This window comes from Verruconis gallopava (genome assembly GCF_000836295.1).
Source record: "Verruconis gallopava strain CBS 43764 unplaced genomic scaffold supercont1.3, whole genome shotgun sequence".
Lineage (NCBI taxonomy): Eukaryota > Fungi > Ascomycota > Dothideomycetes > Venturiales > Sympoventuriaceae > Verruconis > Verruconis gallopava.
The window spans coordinates 996,261-1,009,884 of record NW_015622139.1 but is presented as its reverse complement, the minus strand read 5'-3'; the positions used below and the strand labels follow the sequence as shown (position 1 = coordinate 1,009,884).

At 54.5% G+C, this 13,624-nt stretch overlaps 4 protein-coding genes across 8 annotated transcripts; 3 read left to right on the top strand and 1 right to left on the bottom strand.

Annotated features, from left to right (window-relative positions):
* Positions 1 to 556: 556 nt before the first annotated feature.
* PV09_01318 lies at positions 557 to 2,659 on the top strand. Of its 2 annotated transcripts, XM_016354185.1 has the most exons (3): positions 557 to 1,008; positions 1,064 to 1,237; positions 1,304 to 2,659. In XM_016354185.1, the coding sequence occupies exons 1-3, from the start codon at positions 801 to 803 to the stop codon at positions 2,509 to 2,511; spliced, it is 1,590 nt and encodes a 529-aa protein (XP_016218280.1). In that variant the 5' UTR covers positions 557 to 800; the 3' UTR covers positions 2,512 to 2,659. The 2 variants fall into 2 exon arrangements, with proteins under 2 accessions (XP_016218280.1, XP_016218281.1); XM_016354186.1 differs by having other exon boundaries at positions 557 to 1,237.
* A 608-nt stretch (positions 2,660 to 3,267) lies between these two features.
* On the top strand, positions 3,268 to 4,197 carry PV09_01317 (uncharacterized protein; the record flags this gene model as incomplete). Its single annotated transcript, XM_016354184.1, has 1 exon — positions 3,268 to 4,197. One exon carries the CDS (start codon positions 3,268 to 3,270, stop codon positions 4,195 to 4,197), a length of 930 nt encoding a protein of 309 aa, XP_016218279.1.
* Positions 4,198 to 6,562: 2,365 nt separating this feature from the next.
* On the top strand, positions 6,563 to 9,669 carry PV09_01316. 3 transcript variants are annotated; one of them, XM_016354182.1, is made up of 5 exons: positions 6,563 to 6,595; positions 6,802 to 7,102; positions 7,202 to 7,783; positions 7,975 to 8,998; positions 9,049 to 9,669. In XM_016354182.1, the coding sequence occupies exons 2-4, from the start codon at positions 7,099 to 7,101 to the stop codon at positions 8,025 to 8,027; spliced, it is 639 nt and encodes a 212-aa protein (XP_016218277.1). In that variant the 5' UTR covers positions 6,563 to 6,595; positions 6,802 to 7,098; the 3' UTR covers positions 8,028 to 8,998; positions 9,049 to 9,669. The 3 variants fall into 3 exon arrangements, with proteins under 3 accessions (XP_016218277.1, XP_016218276.1, XP_016218278.1); XM_016354181.1 differs by having other exon boundaries at positions 7,868 to 8,998; XM_016354183.1 differs by having other exon boundaries at positions 7,202 to 8,998.
* Positions 9,670 to 10,664: 995 nt separating this feature from the next.
* PV09_01315 lies at positions 10,665 to 12,951 on the bottom strand. Of its 2 annotated transcripts, XM_016354179.1 has the most exons (4): positions 12,682 to 12,951; positions 12,147 to 12,518; positions 11,083 to 12,073; positions 10,665 to 10,900 (listed from the first exon to the last, which is right to left on the bottom strand). In XM_016354179.1, exons 1-4 carry the CDS (start codon positions 12,707 to 12,709, stop codon positions 10,831 to 10,833), a joined length of 1,461 nt encoding a protein of 486 aa, XP_016218274.1. In that variant the 5' UTR covers positions 12,710 to 12,951; the 3' UTR covers positions 10,665 to 10,830. The 2 variants fall into 2 exon arrangements, with proteins under 2 accessions (XP_016218274.1, XP_016218275.1); XM_016354180.1 differs by having other exon boundaries at positions 12,147 to 12,951.
* Between the last annotated feature and the right edge of the window lie 673 nt (positions 12,952 to 13,624).

The following is a 13,624-nucleotide window of genomic DNA, read 5'->3' as shown; positions in this document are numbered from 1 at the left end:
GAATGCTAAAAAAAAAATCACACTATAGATCTAAATCACTTAGGTGTCGTGGAATAAGCAGACTTGGATCACCACATGATTTACGTGGGCTGAGGTCCAAACGACGACCTACAAATGGCGGCGCAAGAGACGACCATTTTTTGTTATTGGCAGCGTTGTTCAAATACTTCTAATGGAAATGCACGTCTCCTAATTTGACCGCGATGGCTGCTGATTGGCAGAAACAAGTACGGGTATCGAATTTCGAATCACTCGTTGACGACGTTTCGCGAAACGAAGGGTCGAAGGCGCAGCTTTTTGGTCGACGGTCATTCTCCATTCTAATTGGGGGTTATCGTTTTCGTGAAGGTGATGAGCACACAAACGCACAATGGGACAAGGGGTGCCCAGCACAACGATTTCCAAGGCGTCCGACAGCGTGGCTGGCCGTGATGCATATGCTGAACGGGCTTGTTAACTTTTTCTTCGAATGCATGCACGTGAAGTCCAGAGCACAAAAACTTGTTCCACGGACTGGGCAGCATGTGATTAATTCTAGTTGTTGCCTCAGCTGCCGCAGCAAGGCTTCGAATCAAAAACACTCACTCCGCTGTTCTCAAGACATAGTCACGCGACAAGGACCGCCAAACCCGACACCCGCCATAAAATAAGGGCAAAACTCTCATATACGTCTCATATGCGCGAGGCCAGTCTGTCTGCTGGATGTGTAGTCGAACTCTAAGCGCAACGCATCCGAGCTCGGAGGGCCTGTGACCAAGCTTCGAGTGCCTCTGTTTCGGTCTCGAGAAGAGCCGCGCACCATGTCCCGGTACCACGACGAGACCGAGGAAATTATCATCACCACCGGAGGATCTAGCCGGCGGGATGACGGGCGGAGTAATGAGCTGATTGTTCCAGTGAGGACACACCATTCGAGAAGTCACAGTGGATCCAGATCCCCGCGTCCTGACCGAAGTCCGGATCGACGGCCACGGCCAGGCTACAAACGACTGATAGCATGTTGCGATGGTCTGTCGCTCACCTGAATCTGCTTTAGACTTGCCGCTGATTGGATTGTCTCCAGGCACATGGCTAAATAGCGATGATGGCATGCTCAATGGGGAGCTTGCCGTGCCCAGCAACGTGACTAGGATGTCCAGGGCTATCAAGTCGCAATCTAGAGACGGAATCCCCCAAATTGTGTACTATCATCGCGGCGTTGGAAGCCAGGGAGGGATCGTGGACAGGGTGTTCATGGGTGAGTGAGACCGCACGACAAGTGCGGCCAACACAATGACCCGAACAGCGCTGATTCTCGCACCAGGTGCTGTTGGGGAAGGTCTTGGTGACGCAGTGAGGGAAGCGTACTCTTTCATTTCGACCAACTACACACCTGGAGATGAGATCTTCCTGATCGGCTTTTCCCGAGGAGCGTTCACTGTTCGTGCCGTAGCTGGAATGATTGGGACCGTGGGGCTTCTTACAAAGAAAGGCCTCCCGTACTGGCCCGAGATCTTCAAGGACGTAACACATGCTCACGACAAGCATTATAGACCCAAGGAGCCCAATTTGCCGTTTCCCAACAAGCCGCGCATGGGCCCGGCGTACAGAGAAGAGTTGTGGCGGAGGGGAATGACGGACCTTGACGCCATGGTAAAGGCGATCGGGGTTTTCGATACCGTCGGTTCGCTTGGTCTGCCTCGCATTGACCCGCTTGTCAAGATTGGCCTGCAGAGAGATCAATCTAAGGAGATGCGATTTTATGACACGAAGCTGGGACCGAACATCGAAAACGCCTTTCAGGCGTTGGCCTTGGACGAGAAACGCGCGGCCTTCAGCCCCGCAGTGTGGGAGCGGCCTCCGGGCTGTCGAACGAAGCTGCGTCAAGTCTGGTTTCCCGGCGTGCACAGCAACGTCGGCGGCGGCTACGACGATCAGGAGATCGCCGACATAACGCTCGCGTGGATGATGGCGCAGTTCAGCCCTTTCTTGGACATGTACGACGACTACATCATTCAGCAGTGGGAGGAAAACCAAGCGTACTATCGCGAAAGAAGGAAGAAGCCACGGCCGTGGAGCTTTGGGAAGATATACAATTCGTCGACCGGGGTGTACGCGCTCGGAGGTAGCAAAACCCGCACGCCAGGCTGCTATTATGCCACGGATCCGGATACAGGCCAACCGACCGATCGGCCGTTGGAGGACACAAATGAGTACGTCCACCCCTCGGTGCGGACCAGGTTTGTGCTTCGCGGCCCGGGTGAAGAAGACAAAGGCGACTACCAGCCCGAGGCGTTGGACGATTGGAAGCTGGTTGTCGAGTATCCGGACGGAGAACGAGGCGCGCCGGAGATCTATTGGAAAGCCAGGTTCAAGGATCGCAACGTGAGCACGAGGATCCTGCCGGAATGTCCGTTGTGGCGCGTAGAGCGCAGGCTGCTCGGCATGGATCCGGAGATGGAGGAGGAAGTGATGAATCCGCCGCCGACGTCAAGGAGGCAGAGACGAAGTACTTTGGGTCCACCACCTTGAGAGATGTCTGGCCTCGGCTCTCATTTGGTGCTCATTTCGATGTCGTGTTCGCATAAACATCTCTGACCAAGGTATTAAAAATTCTTTTTTTTTAAAAAAAAAATTCACGGTTTGGTTTTACTTTTTAAGGTCTCGCGATAGAAAGGATTGCCAAAATCCAAATCTCTTTTGTGTGAGTCAGGTCATGTCCGACTCGATTCGGTAGCCCGCGTTTCTGGACGCTCTGGACACGCAAAGAAGCGCTCGACCTCTGATGGTCGAGTGAGTGTCAAGTGAATGGGACGTACAAACATGCGCGCTTTCCCGCCTTTAGCCACCTGCATGCCGGGTAGCAGGGTGAGCTCTCCGTCAACGATGAACACGAGTGATCTGTCGTGCACGTAGTAGCCATTACTCGATAGACAATGGGTCTAGAGTAGTATCCTTTGAAAAAAAAAATTCTCTATTGTCACAGCGAATTTACTCCTGGACCGCGTCGCACGAAGGGCCACATTTGCCTCGCCTTTCTTACTCTTCCTCTTGACAATGCTCGACTCAGGCGGCGTCTACCATCCGCCTCACCCAGCCAGCTTCGAGCGCAGAGCAGCCGAATTTTCGGTCAGATTCGAGCTGGCTCTTGGCCGCTGTCCTTCCCTGGCTTCTTGCCTTCACCCCTCGGTCTCCAACATCGTCCGTAACTAACGGCCGTGCCGTGGGGAGGCGGCGACACCGAAAAGCGACGTGGTGGTTTCTCACATCGACAGTCCACCGTCCACAATGCCACCGTGGCGATCTACGCCTCGGCTGTCGACTTCGCCGTTCAATCCTGTTCAGACGAGAGAGGCGCATGAACTTCAGTCGCGGCCCAGACGACCGTTCTTTGCGCTCTTCCAAACGTACGTCGTCTGCGCATGTGACCGCCGACACGTGTCGCGCGGCAGTAAGATGAGCGTGCGCATTCTGGCTGGCAAAGCAGCGCAGGAGAACATTGAGCTGATGCGCGGGCTGCTGCAGCTAGAGAGGGAAGACGATCTTTGGTTCGAAGACGAACGCGGCGGGAGCGTTGTTCCCGACTACGACGGACTTGAAGGCCAAGCGATGAAGGTGAGCGTGTACGTCAGGCGCAGAGACGGCGAGTTCATAAAGTCGCTGTCGAGACACAACGTCGAAAGGCGGTTCGACATACACGAAGACACGGCTACCGAGGGGCGGGGAGCGGGAATAGAGGGCTGGTACGAAGGGGGGAAATGCACGTGTTATCAATGTGTATTGGGTAAGGAGCGAGATGCGTATGAGGAACATCTTCAGGTGTTGGCTGCACAATTGGGGTCATGGAGCTCGTCGACTGCGCGAGCAGAAGAGAGTATTCCGCAAGAGAGCGTGGCGATACAGGAGCTGGGCGCAGACTCCATCCACGACACGCCTCCGATGCGAGGCGGTGAAATCGAGCTCGACGAGACGGTCGATCGAGACTCGACCAGAAGCAACGCCAGCGCGCTCGACACCGGCTCTTTTGATGAACATATCGTTACAGAGTATCATTACGGTAGGATTATTCCAGGCCCGGACTCGTACAGCGTTGAGCACGCATGGGAAGAGAAGAAGGCAAGGACCAGCCGCATTGCGCCGTGCAGGATGATGATGATGACAATGCCGACAGACGACGACTATCGATCTGCAGCTTCCATTCTGCGGAGGATGAGGTGAGCTGGGGAACGGGTTCGCTGCCCCGCAGCTCACCGTTGTGTCAGTCAATCGATCGTAATATGCATCTCGTCAGAAGGAACATGCCGCAACTGGAATGTGGAAATCCATAGTCTTTTACTGACAACTAAGGAGTGCTCGCTCGCGTGAGATTGAAGGGCACGTACGAGAAATCTAGCGCCTCAGGCAAGAAAGATCGCGACTGCTCCGTTGAAGTGAGTTTCTTTCAGTCAGGATGGCAGAAACCTGCAAAGCCGAGCTGACGGTCGTGCATGAAGCAAAGTGTCAGGCTGGGCGACGGCGCTGCAAGAGAGCGGTCAAGAACAGGCATGACCGGCACGCAAAGCTGGATAAGATCATATGAGTGCATTGATGTAGAATCGAAATGGAGCAGACACATCAAATCTGGACCATGCACCAGTGATCGTCGTAGTAGCAGCCTCGGAAAGTTTCCGTTTCGCTTTCCTTTTTTTTTTTTTCCAATTGAGAATTCAAACAATGCTGGTTGGATGGAGGGAGACGCGCTTCCCGGAACGGCAAATGTTGCAATTGCAGTACACATATGAGCAACTCAGCTGTGTGAGCGAAACAGCGGGAAAGGTTGATAAGCCCGACTGGGCTGCGGCTTTGACTACTATTTCCGGCACGCATGTAAGAGAATTGTGAGGTCGCACGGCTCATGCGTCGAATGGCACTAGATGGTGCGTACTGGCAGCACAAAAACTTAGCGGTCCAGACCAGGTGGACGAGGGCGTTTTTCGCGTGTCGTTTCGCGCTTCCTGCGCATTTCTCCCCCATCTCGCTTGGACGACGGGGGCAGGCGATCTACCTGCAACGACAGTAGGAGGTGAATTCACACGCTCGCTACGCTCCGGGCAAAGCAGCGAAGAGGGTCAGAAGCGCGATTTAAGCTTCGGAATCGTCGGCAGGCCTTTTGCTCTGACCTAGCTGGCCCAGCGAGCCCATGGCAGATGCCGCGACCCGACAGCTACGGCATGCCGTGGGAACCCCATCAACATTTGTCAGCCATTAGGAATCATTTTCGACTGTGGAGAAGAAAGGTGACGATCTGCCGATGCCGTCGTGCGCAATCATGGCCTCATCGGGTAAGAAAATTAGGGTAGAGGCGAGAAAAGGCAGAGGGGAAAGGCTCGACGAACGTACGCGCAAGCGAAGACCATGGCCTGGTACGGGACTGATGAAGCAAACGTGGATTTCATCTGGTAAGAGTCCAGTCAACGTTAGCTAAGAGCGACAAGGCCTTGGAGATCTATTCCTGTAACAAGTACGTATAGATATCTCCCAGGCAGGCCAGGGTCGCGATACGATAGACAAGCGCTGCAGCTGAGGAAGAGACGCCCGGGGGAGGCAATCAAGAGCGAGGCTGCTTTGGGAGTACAAGACGTCGATTCGAGGTCCATAACACTGGCTGGAAGCAGCTAGGCTTGGGTTACGTTCACGCAGCTGGAGAGCAGGCGGGCGCGTGATTGGCGCTGGGTGTCAATTTCGTAAGCAGGCGACGTTCGGCGCATACACCCGAGCGAGAGCAACTCGGCGAGACGGCGACCTGCCAGGCCAGCAGCAGGCGTGGGCCCATTCATCCTCGCCGTTCTCACTTTCCTCCGCCGATGATCAGCATCTGTCCTGTTGTTCTGATGTCGTCCTGTCACGCTGCGCGAGACAAGCGAACGTGAAAGCGTGCATTGTCGCTGAGGAAAGGCTCGCTTTTTGCAGGCCGGATCGCATTCGTTCGGTGACGGCCAGCGGCGAGGCCAAGGTGTGGTGTTAGTCAGAGCCGACGCTTACGTTAGCTGGATTGGTGCGTTGGAGAGGGCTTGCAGCGGGTCAATCTCCACTGCTGGACACTCCGGCCCAGGACGAAGAGAGACGCGACACTTTTCTGTGCAGCGACAGCCAGGGACAACTCTGCGACTGGAAGTGCGAGGGCCTCTACAGGGACCACGGCTGCGTCGACTGCAGAGACTCCTGCCGGACCCGTGCCGGCACCGGCACGCACGACTCTGCTTTGCACGGCCGCGGACGGCGAGCGCTGTCTGTACGACGTGTACGACCTACGGTATCTGCACGACCCGTGCTACGGGCACTGCTGAGGATTCCGGACTGGCCCCAGGGAGCATTGCGCGGTGCGCGTGCGCCTCATTGGCCGCAGCTACTCGCACGCCTCGTGCCTTCCTCGCAGCGCCCTGCGCTCTTGCCTTTCCCCTTCGCCCTCCGCGCCTGCCCTCGCCGAGCGAGCCAACCGCTACGGGTGCCCCCCCCGCTCGCGGCCCCTCCCCCCTCTCCACCCCCCAAGAAAAATCTTCGCATTTAAAACCCGCCCTGGCTGCCCGCGTAGTCATCATCCATCGTCAGGTTTTAGTCAGCCGCGCTCCAGCTTAAGGTAACCCGCCCCAATATGCTTCCCTCTTTTGTCCTTCATTTCACAGCCATGTCAACCTTCCACTGCCCAAAGCTTTGGCTTGTGTCGTCCCTCCGTCATCAGCCCCAGTCGGGTCGGTCTCGGAGCCGTCATGTGTTCTGTTACGGCCACGCTTGGCCGCGATTAATAAGTCGACCTGTTCACATCGTTCTAACTGCACGTCCTAGTCCCGCCCGCTCCGGCACCCATTATTCTGACATAAAGTTCGCATAACCCAGCCGAGACGCGCCGCCCCAGACACCCACCTACCCGCACCCTCACAGGTACCCTCAGCCTGGGTTCCGAAACACCGCTTCACTCGGCCCTCGAATACCTCTAATACCACGCGCCATTGGCACCATTCCCTCGCTGTGCTATTTAGCGTAATCATCGACTCTCGTGTGGCCCCCTCTGTCCTGCTTGAAACAGACTACGCGCTTATCCTTTTGCTGACGTAGCGTGCCTGCCCGGAGCTGTGCAATATCATGAGTTAGTAATCTTGGCCTTCCCTTGTTCTGCTCCCGTCCATGATAACGCTCGGAAAGTCAGATTTGACTACGGGCCACATCTTTGCTAATATGAATAAAGGCTTGCGCGAACATCTACTAGCCGCCCAGTCTGGGCAGCCAGCTCCGCCCGCCTCGAGCCCGACGCTGCAAGACATACACTCAAGCTATCAGACGCCCACTCACCACCACATAGATCCAGCAATCGGCGGCAGTCCTGGACAGCCAGTACCGCTTCACGAGATGGAAGTTGACGGCTCCGAGACTCGCAGGGGCAGGCGCGAGTTATCGACGTCCAAGCGAGCCGCCCAGAATCGCGCAGCCCAGCGCGCATTCCGCCAACGCAAGGAACAGTATATCCAGTCGCTCAAGGACCAAGTGAAAGAGCATCAGACACTTGCACAGAACTACGAGACCATACAGAAAGAGAATTTCCAGCTGCGTCAGTACATCATCACCTTGCAAGCCCGTCTCCTCGAGTCACATACCGAACTTCCACCCCCGCCGGACTCAATTGACCTGTCGCGCGGTCCACCCGTGATCGCCACGTCGTCGGCGCCGACCGCACACATGGCTTCACCTATGCTGGAGAGTCAATTACAGGCCGCCGCTGTGGCGGCCTCGAACGATCAAGAGCAAGAGGATCGCAAAACAATTGTCAAAGGTGCGATATGTTGATTCTTTTCGTATCTGCCCGTCTGTCGTCATCTCCGTCGCAACGACACGACCAACGTAACATCACTCGTAGTATCTTTGCGCCGGTTCGACCTCGCACTTCTGGCACATAAACCACTTTCCTTAACTCCGAATAAGTCATTCCTCCACAATACAGGCTTTCGCTGACATTCACAAAAGTGCAGCCCACGGACAGTAGCCCGAACCAAGCATCCAGAGACGCGAGTGGGTGACTTTCGCCCTCCATATTCTCGCGAAATCTTCACCCCTTGCAACGACGTTCACGCCCCTTGAATCTTTACGTTCCGATACCTTGATTTTCCCCGGTACACCTTTCTCATCGTTTTCCCGGTTTGCATGGCTCTCTATGAGCGCACTTACCTATTTCCATCATCCAAGCGAAGCGGTTCCGATATCAGCCCGACGCTTTTTTTTTCTATACTACTCGGCTAGGGGGAGTGCAAACTCGAATAGGCGTTCAACTGGCGTTGTCACTTTTGGCCCGGAAAAATCAGGTCGGCCATGGGCATGTTTACATGTCGACCGTTTTTGTTTTGGCGCACACACTTCTGTAATGTCATGACGCGGTTTATTTCCACTCGCGTTGCTCTTTGGGGGACCGGGAAGGAGGCCGAATTGCTGCGATCGAGGAATGCAAAGCAAGAGCGGGTCACGAAGCGAGAAGAGTGGAAACACTGGAACGATCCAGTAGGTGTACGCATATCCGTTTGCTTGTTCTGCGTGCATGTGTGGCAATGCGTTCAATCCGCCTCGCGCAATCTGTCTCCCGTTTGTTTTTCCTGGGCGTGTATTGATGCCATTGTTGCTATTATTGGTGTAAAGCTCAGCTTTTGATTCATGTATGACTACATCCTCCTCGGCTGTAGTGCCGTGTTATTGGGTGACTGGCAAAGTTGAGTTGGTAGAAGCATGGGGTCTGGTGGTGGAATGGGCCGCAGTGGTTGGAGGAAATTTCCCCCATGTCCTGGGCATGATTAGTCACGCAGGCTCGAGCTTTTTGATGGCTGAGCTAAGGACCATTTGTGAGCAGACTGTCATGCGATATTTCGACTCAGATCAGCCCAAAAGAAAAAGAAGACTTTTCCTTTGCTTACAGATTACCACGGCATTCTAAGCCACCAGCGCCTCTCCGTGGGGCTCTCTAGAAACGAGACAGGCGTTGGGATTGGGGTCGAAAAACACAGTGCGGTTGCTTTTGGCTTTCAATGTTGTCTCCAAACTAATAGCTGCCAGTACGGGGCGAAGACTCTCGCGTGACACACATCCAGCCCATTCAACTAAATGAACGTGCCATTAACGTCAACGCGGCCCAGGTTCTCGCCCACGAGAGAAGACCAAGTCACTCGTTATGGCAGGTGGTCTGCACCCAACGTTACAACCACGTTGACTAGGCGCCATGTGGACTTGCGAAGCGATGCGAATGCTCTCACCGCACGGAGGACACCCTGCGATAGATACCAACGTCAAGCTTCGGACGAGAGCGAGACCATCAGCAGTCCCTTGAATTGGTTTCACTCAGTGACGGGATCGCAAGCCTCACAAGCCTGTCGGTCTGTACGCATTTGCAACACCAACCCGGGCACCCGGGCATTCATTTGCTTACTATACACGACGCCAGAGCTTTGCTATGTAGGACCAAGTCTTTGTTGCCGCGAAGTGCCGTTCTAGGAGAGTGAGGCATCCATGCGTGCGGGACGACAGGGCAAGTAGAGCGCCTTCATCAGCATGAAGCTGTGAGCGAAGCAATAATACGCACGATACGATAGCAGATGCCCCGATCAGGGAAAGCAGACGCTCTTTACCGAGCACCTAACGCGGGCGGCCTGCCAGCGCAAATGAACAAACCCGCCCCCCCCCCCCTCTCCTACTTCCGCCCTCCCATCCCTATTCACCAATGTCCTGATTTGGCAGGAAAAGCACGAGCTCGGTTTTTTCCCAGGCCCTGTCAAAGTGCGATCTTGGATGTGTCTTCTGTTCTTCCCGCTTCTGACGCCCTCCGTCCGCGTCCCCGCTCTCTGGCTACCATAATCTCTCGATGAGATAGCGATTCTTCAAGATGGCGTTTTGATAACCCGACCGGTGCTCTGATCTTGTGAACATCTCACCCAGACCATAGTCAAATATTCGTAACCCGTTCATCCATCGTATGACAATTGTAATTCTTTATCTCGCTGATGCGGGATCAAACTGCGCCAAGCTTCGCAGAATGCTCAAAGCAGCGTGCGTGACGCACCCCGTCTCGCGTGTGAACCCATGCCGAGCATTTGGTCAGTAATCAGGCTGCACCTTGTCGATGGCCGAAATCAGACGCGCCCATGTGGCATCTCCGGACTGTTGGCCGAATCGAGCCTGCCCCTCATGCTTCCAAGGGCCAGAATAAAGAGCTGTTCACTCCGGGTCTCGAAGTAATCGCAGTCATCTTGATCATTGGACGGCAGTGACTGCTTTGGGACGTCGGGCAGCGTGCGACATATACGGGGAAAAAAAGTACCTCGATCTGTTTTTGACCGCTTACGGCGCGGTGGCGAGAAACTTGGAACCTTGTGGCGATGACGACGACAGCATCATCTTGGTCACGCTGAAGACGATCCGTAATGATGTACATCGACAAATGAAGGTCGTGTCGCTGTGCTTGTTTGTCTTGCCTTACGTGACTCTCGTCAATTCCCCCCCCCCCCCCCCCCCCCCCCCCCCCCCCCCATTTCAATTCGTCTGTTCTGCCGTTCCAGATTGAACGATCACACTCCCGTCGTGCTGCACCATTTCACAAACCAGTTGTAGTTTTCCTTCCACCTATGTCCAGACCGAAAGGAAAGAAAAGAAGGGAAAGGAAGAGACAAATAAATAAAAAGGATTTCTTGAAGTATAATTTTTCACCGTCCTCTTAACCAATCTGCTACGCCGCGAGAAGACTGAACTTTTTGCACATCTCACTCGCACCTTCGGAATTCCAATTCTTCCAGTGCCCCGTATTCTTGTACCACCAGTCTCGCTCTTGCCCGAGAAACGACGCGGCTATATGTTCGGAAGCCACTTCTGCACGTCCTTTTCCAGGCCTCGAAAAGCACTCGTCAACTTGTGCTCCCTGCACCAATCAGCGGGTTGGAAATTACGCGATTGGTATTTTTTTTTCCCCCTTCTTTTGTATCTTTTGAAGGAGCGGGAGGAAGAGGGTACAGGGTAAAGAAAAATGAAATGAAAATAAAAAGAAAAAAAAAGGATAAAACAGGAAGAGAGCTAAATCCACGGGGAAAGGAGCAGCCTTACTTGGGTTTGATGCTCAAGAAGTCCGGCTCAAGTTTGGGCACGTACTGATTGAGCAGGTCCAGCTCCAGCTGGGAGAGAGGCTCCTCTTGCATGACCAGGTCGTCCTTCTTCCACACGATGCTCTTCTGCCCTTCCAAGATTTGTTGGAGCGAGAGAGGTGGTCTGCCCGGCGCAGGAGCAGACGTTCCAGACAGCTTCCATCCTTCCAGGGCGGGCGGGTTGTACGTGCCTTTGTCTTCGAGACCCAGGCCCGGCACGCCCATGCGGATGCGCACGCTTGAGTGAACCTTCTCGCACGTGTTCACGAGCTTGCGGCTCGTGATTTCCTTGCCTGTGTTATGGTCGTACGGATGATACTCCATCGGAGTGCGGTACAACCAGCCGCCGAGCTTCATCTTGCCCTTGAACTCGTCATGGATCTGCCCCAGTCCCCACGAGCGCGGGTCTTTGGCCGCAGGCACGGTTGGATCATGTAATTGCAGCTTCAGAACCTCAAGGTCAAACGTGAGGTAGGGGGACAGCTGACTGACCATCCAGGCAAGGGTGATGTCACCAGGGCGCAGGTCGTCGTATCCGCCGCCTACGTCGGCGTGCGCGCCCTGGAACCAGACCTGAGTGAGTGTTTGACCTTCTTTTGGATTGGGGAGCTCCCAAATCGTTGGCGAGAAGGGCTTGCGCATCTCGTCCAGTGCCAGTGCGTGGATGGCATGTTCGACTTTGTCCGGGACGGTGGTGTCCACAAAAGCATAGTCTAGGCTGATCTCAGGAGGTACACCTGACGAGAAAATACCGATCCTGGGGATACCCAGAGAGCCTACTGTGTCATAACAAGCCACAGCCTTGATACGCACATCCTTGCGGGTCATGCCTCGCTTGAACAGCTCATTCGTATACTCTGCCGCGTTGCTGTACAAGTTTGGTCGTTGACCTTGCCATGGATAATTGGGATTGGGCTTCCAGTCCTTCAGCGGCTTTAGTTGATTCTCCCAGTCTGCAAAAACCATCCCAGTGGTCAGCCTCCAGACCACGAAACTACCAGACCTGCGAACACGGGAGGAACGAACCTTGAAAGATTGGGTAGAAGTACAACATGCCCTTTTGGGTGAGCAGGCCGACTGCGTCAATGAAAGCAGCAATGCTGCGAGCAGTGAAAGATCCTCGGGAGAAGCCCACGAGGTAAATCTCGTCCGCCGCCTTCTGGTCGTAGTTCTGCGCCAGGAAGTGGTAAGCCTCTCGAATATGCTCACCGAGGCCCATGCCCGTGGCGCCGCCAACGATGCTGTCATATATGTCATCTGTGCCAATACCGCTTTGGTAGTAAGCAATCTGGTTGTTGCCGTTGGTATCCACGCGCGAAATACTGCGACAGATACGCGTCACATTTGTCGGCGGCTGCAGAACAGGATCTTTCTCATTGTCTGCGTCCATCCATGTTCCTGTGCTATGTATCAATACCGCAAGATTTGCGAAAGGATTCGTCCTCCGCAGCAAGCACGGAGGCTAAGGCGGAACATAGAGCACATGACATGGGCAGAACAAAATCACTTGGACAGAATGAGAAGTAGCGTAGCGAGCGTAGAAGTAAGCAAAGCAGCGTACCATCGCAGCAGACCACAAGTTTCTTCATTGGTTGGATCTTGTTCTTGTTCGAACGGGGAGACGATAGTCACAAGAGCTCAACAAGTGAAAATTAAAAGAATTCTAAAGTGCGCAGCTCGACCGAGGAGAACACAGGAAGAAGAAGAAGAAGAAGAAGAAGGAGGAGGAGAAAATGCAGATGTCAGCGAATAAATGGGGGCCAGGAGACGCTCTCAGTGGACAGCTGAACAGCTGAAGGAAGGGGGAGGGGTGGGCAGAGCTGAGAGTTTTCTTGCACATGGTAAGCATTTCTCTGACGAGTTGCGTGCGTGCATGCGTGCGTGCGTACGTGCGTGCGGGGCACACACTCAGCACAGCACGGTAGAGCAGAGCAGATAGCTACAGCTGGGACTTACGCGTGGCATTTCAGAGCGGCCTGTGACTGGCGTAGACAAGCAAGCCCATGAGGCCGAGCAGCACAGTCCGAGAAGATGCTGAGGCCGCCTGTGACCCATTCGCCAAGACAGAAGGATGCGCGTGGTGCAACATCGTGGGATGAGTGGCTCATCGCGGGAGCTTATCTTCTTGCGGTGCAAGAAAAGGGGGGAACCAAAGAGGAGGTAAGATCCACGGTGAGATGTAACTCGCCGTGCAGACAACACTAACTCATTCGGATGGCGCCGAGACTTTATTTGGGCTGCAGCTGCGGAGATAGCTAGAGGGAATGCTTTTTCTTAGTAGCGGACGTGGCACTGCTTCCATGAAACGATGAACTGCCGTCGCTCTACGTGTCTCAACTCTGGAATCGGTGATCCGGAGCGCCAGGTCAGCAAAACAGGACGCGCCCCAAGTGCCAGGCAGTTCAGTTTATGTTCCGCAATCTGTCTCTTCCATGTTATTGACGTCCTTCACCAGCTCGGCTTGCGGATAAGGTTGCAGGAACGGGATGTGCAACCTATCGAGA

Coding starts and splice junctions, on each gene's coding strand:
- PV09_01316 (XM_016354181.1), top strand. Junction 7,784..7,867: donor TCGCAAAACAATTGTCAAAG/GTGCGATATGTT, acceptor CATCACTCGTAG/TATCTTTGCGCCGGTTCGAC.
- PV09_01318 (XM_016354185.1), top strand. CDS start 801: ATGTCCCGGTACCACGACGAGACCGAGGAAATTATCATCACCACCGGA. Junction 1,009..1,063: donor ACTGATAGCATGTTGCGATG/GTCTGTCGCTCA, acceptor GATTGTCTCCAG/GCACATGGCTAAATAGCGAT. Junction 1,238..1,303: donor CGTGGACAGGGTGTTCATGG/GTGAGTGAGACC, acceptor TTCTCGCACCAG/GTGCTGTTGGGGAAGGTCTT.
- PV09_01315 (XM_016354179.1), bottom strand. CDS start 12,709: ATGAAGAAACTTGTGGTCTGCTGCGATG. Junction 12,519..12,681: donor ACTTGTGGTCTGCTGCGATG/GTACGCTGCTTT, acceptor TACATAGCACAG/GAACATGGATGGACGCAGAC. Junction 10,901..11,082: donor TTCTTGAGCATCAAACCCAA/GTAAGGCTGCTC, acceptor TGATTGGTGCAG/GGAGCACAAGTTGACGAGTG.